The following is a 3,451-nucleotide window of genomic DNA, read 5'->3' as shown; positions in this document are numbered from 1 at the left end:
CATAGGTGGTTGGACTAAAACTGTCATTTCTGTGCGTTTCTGGAGTTGGAAATAGGGACATAGGCAACAAAACATATAGTTTAAGGACAATTTTATTCGATTTAAAAAAGATATGACCATTTTCGTGAGTTGGTCGAAATGGTAGAATCAAAAGTGTAATTAATTCTATTTTTATTTGGTGTACCAACATGTATTATGCAATTGATTACCATTATAAGCCGTTTCCTGACCAATAGTTACTTAATTAATTTAACATTATAACAGTATAAAATTATTTAATTAAGATCAACATATAGTAGTAATATATCTTTTAGATGCAAATACAGTAATCTTTTAATAAATAAAAGATAGAAATTGATATATTTCCTCAAACTCTGCAAGAGATATCACCTCGTAAATTAGGAAACTTTGTTAGAATAAGAAAGAGATTAGACTCCTTCATCCACGCATCACAATCCGCTTCACTTTTCACTTTCCACTTTCCACTTTCGCTATTCACCACCGCTCCTTCCGGTAACTGGTCACCACTCACCAATCCCTTTTATTATTCTCCTGCTTCTAAACTAAACACCACCATCACCGGGTCACGGACTCAGAAAACATACCAAACCATGCATTATTCCCGTTTTAACCCTCGCTTTCTTCTCCATTTCCCAATCTCTGCCACTGAACCAAAACCCTTAATCGGAGCTAACCATACTTCATCAAGATTCTGCTCTCGATAAAAAATATTCAAATTATTTCCATTTTTATTTTTAATTTTTGTTATATATGAAAAAGAAGTGCACGGTGGCTACAATGGAACACGCCGCAGCGAAACCTAGCTCTTTCCAGAATCTTCTGATACGGTTACTTCTCACCGGCGTTTTCGTCATCGCTGTTCGATTTGCTTACGTCATCTCCATCGCCGGCGAGTCTTGCAATGTCGCCGATTTCTGCTTCTTCTCGTTGCCGGAAACAATCAGTCTCGCTATCTCAGGTAATGAACCTCTCTCCGATGAATCATCTTCCGGCGGCGCAAATACTTCATCGCCGGCCGTGGCTTTTTACTCGTCAGTTTTTCGTGACTTGATTGGCGGAGGTTACTTGACGACGGAGTCGAAGTCGCTTTGTGTTGAAACCGTTACCGGACGTGATGTTTTTGCTCTGAGAGAAGTCGGAGTGAAAAACGCCGTTGGAATCGCGAGGAAATCGGTGAAACCGCTGGTGAAATCGGGAAGTGGTGAACGGATTCCGTTTGGTGACGGTGAGTTTGATTTTGTATTCTCCGGTGAAGGCTCGTTTAGGAAGTCGGCGAAGCCGGCGGTGTTTGCAGCGGAGATTGCTCGGACGATGAAACACGGTGGATTCGCGGTTTTTCATTTCACAAACCGTAAGGATACGTATAGTTTCAATTCATTTCTTGATTTGTTTCATTGTTTCAAAGTAGTGAAATTGCATGTGTTAGAAGGGTTTGATTCTTCAATGCCTTATATACATGAAACTGTTTTGAAGAATGAGTGTGTTGATTATGAAAAATTTGATAGTGATTATTATTCGAGTTCGAATGGAAATTGTTACGTTCCGGGGTATAAGAAAGATTTGGTTAGAATTGCTGAGCCATTGATTGAAAAGGAACCATTGAAGCCTTGGATTACATTGAAAAGAAATTTGATGAATATAAAGTATCTTTCTTCAATGGTTGATATAAGTTTCAAGAATAGGTATTTATATGTTGATGTTGGAGCTAGAAGCTATGGTTCTAGTATAGGATCTTGGTTTAGGAAACAATATCCTAAGCAAAATAAGACATTTCATGTGTATGCGATTGAAGCCGATAAGCATTTTCATAAGGAGTATGGGTTGAAAAAAGGGCTTACTTTGGTTCCTTATGCTGCTTGGGTGAAGAATGAGACTTTAGCTTTCGAGATTCATCGTGATCCGGGGGAGCATGTTGAGGTTAAAGGAAGGGGGATGGGTAGGATTCAACCTTTGCGGTCGATAGGGAAGGGGTTTGATGGGGAGGTGGAGAAGATAAAGGGATTTGATTTTGCGAATTGGTTGAAGAAGACGGTTTCGAAGAATGATTTTGTTGTGATGAAAATGGATGTGGAGGGTACTGAGTTTGATCTTATTCCGAGGTTGTTTAAAACCGGGGCGATTTGTTTGATAGATGAGATTTTTCTTGAATGTCATTACAATAGGTGGCAGAGATGTTGTCCTGGGCAGAGGAGTTCGAAGTATGAGAAAACTTATGATCAATGCTTGGAGCTCTTCAATTCTCTTAGACAAAGTGGAATTCTTGTTCATCAATGGTTTTAATTTCCTCATAGGTGAAATTTTTCTATACTTGTTCTGTAACTTCATTGTATCCTTTTACATGTTTCTTCTTCAAAATCCGAATATTTCCCCTTCCCCTACCCTCTCTTTACCTTTTTACCGTAGACAATAGAGATTAGAAAAGATTAGTGTGTTTCAAATTTCTTTCCATGTAAAAGTTGGAATTGAAAATCAAAGCATTTATTTAAATCAACTGTATTTTCTGCACAGGTCTCGTCTTTTACATACCTTGAATAGATATGGAAATTGATAATTGGTTTCTGCCATCTCTTATTTGTTTCTACCATGAAGAGAATTTTATTTTTTCTATGTATGTCGGATTGGTTTTCACTTGAAAGCATGTGACAGTTTTGTTTATGTTCTTTGCCATAAATGGGGAGCAAAAGTGTTGGTAATTCCCCAAAAGTGTTGGTAATGTTGAGGCAAATTCATAAATAGCCTTGATTATACTTGATTGTAGGGGAAGCAAGCACCTGAAAAATTACTCAGAAGTAGGGTAGGAGGATAGAAAGCTAAACCATTGACATTGTTATAACAGCCAGCTTTGATGTTAAAGTTAGGTGCTGATTAGAGGGAAATCACCTCATTCCATGAATAATCCTAATATGGTTTTTCTGTTTGTCAGTACTCGAGTGTTTATTGTCATCGGAAAAATTACGAACACATTTTCTTATATTTATTTTATATTTCCTATTCTAATGCTTGCTATTATCAAGTGAAGAATCTATGTGGGTTCCATTTCATATTTGCTCGGATCCATTTTCAAAGTGATGGGTCCAAATGAATTTCACTCCATCACAACAATAGTGTCTTCAAAATAGCACTACAAAGAAACTGGATTATCAGCATCTCTCTTGCCTTAGAGAGTAAGCATTTAGGAAAGGGAAAGAAAGATATTAGATGTCATAAAGTAACATTAGTGTGACACTTTACCATTTCTAGTAATAGTGTTGTATTTTATTCTAAGTTACTAGGAAGCATAGTATGATTTCCATGGGACACACGTGTGGACATCAACTTTGCAAGATGCTCACATGCCATTTTAGACACACGATAAAATTTAGCTTGTATGGTACATAAAAAGAATAATGTTAACTTATAAACATCATATGAGGTTGAAATAAATGGTTTA

At 37.1% G+C, this 3,451-nt stretch overlaps 1 protein-coding gene across 1 annotated transcript; it reads left to right on the top strand.

Annotated features, from left to right (window-relative positions):
- Positions 1–376: 376 nt before the first annotated feature.
- Positions 377–2,528, top strand: LOC11405654 (uncharacterized). Its single transcript, XM_003623368.4, has one exon. The coding sequence runs from the start codon at positions 772–774 to the stop codon at positions 2,299–2,301; it is 1,530 nt and encodes a 509-aa protein (XP_003623416.1). The 5' UTR covers positions 377–771; the 3' UTR covers positions 2,302–2,528.
- Positions 2,529–3,451: the final 923 nt, after the last annotated feature.

The sequence above is a fragment of the Medicago truncatula genome, chromosome 7 (genome assembly GCF_003473485.1).
Source record: "Medicago truncatula cultivar Jemalong A17 chromosome 7, MtrunA17r5.0-ANR, whole genome shotgun sequence".
Classification (NCBI taxonomy): domain Eukaryota; kingdom Viridiplantae; phylum Streptophyta; class Magnoliopsida; order Fabales; family Fabaceae; genus Medicago; species Medicago truncatula.
Note: the sequence above shows the minus strand (reverse complement) of the source record. Positions and strands in the feature narration are given on the sequence as shown.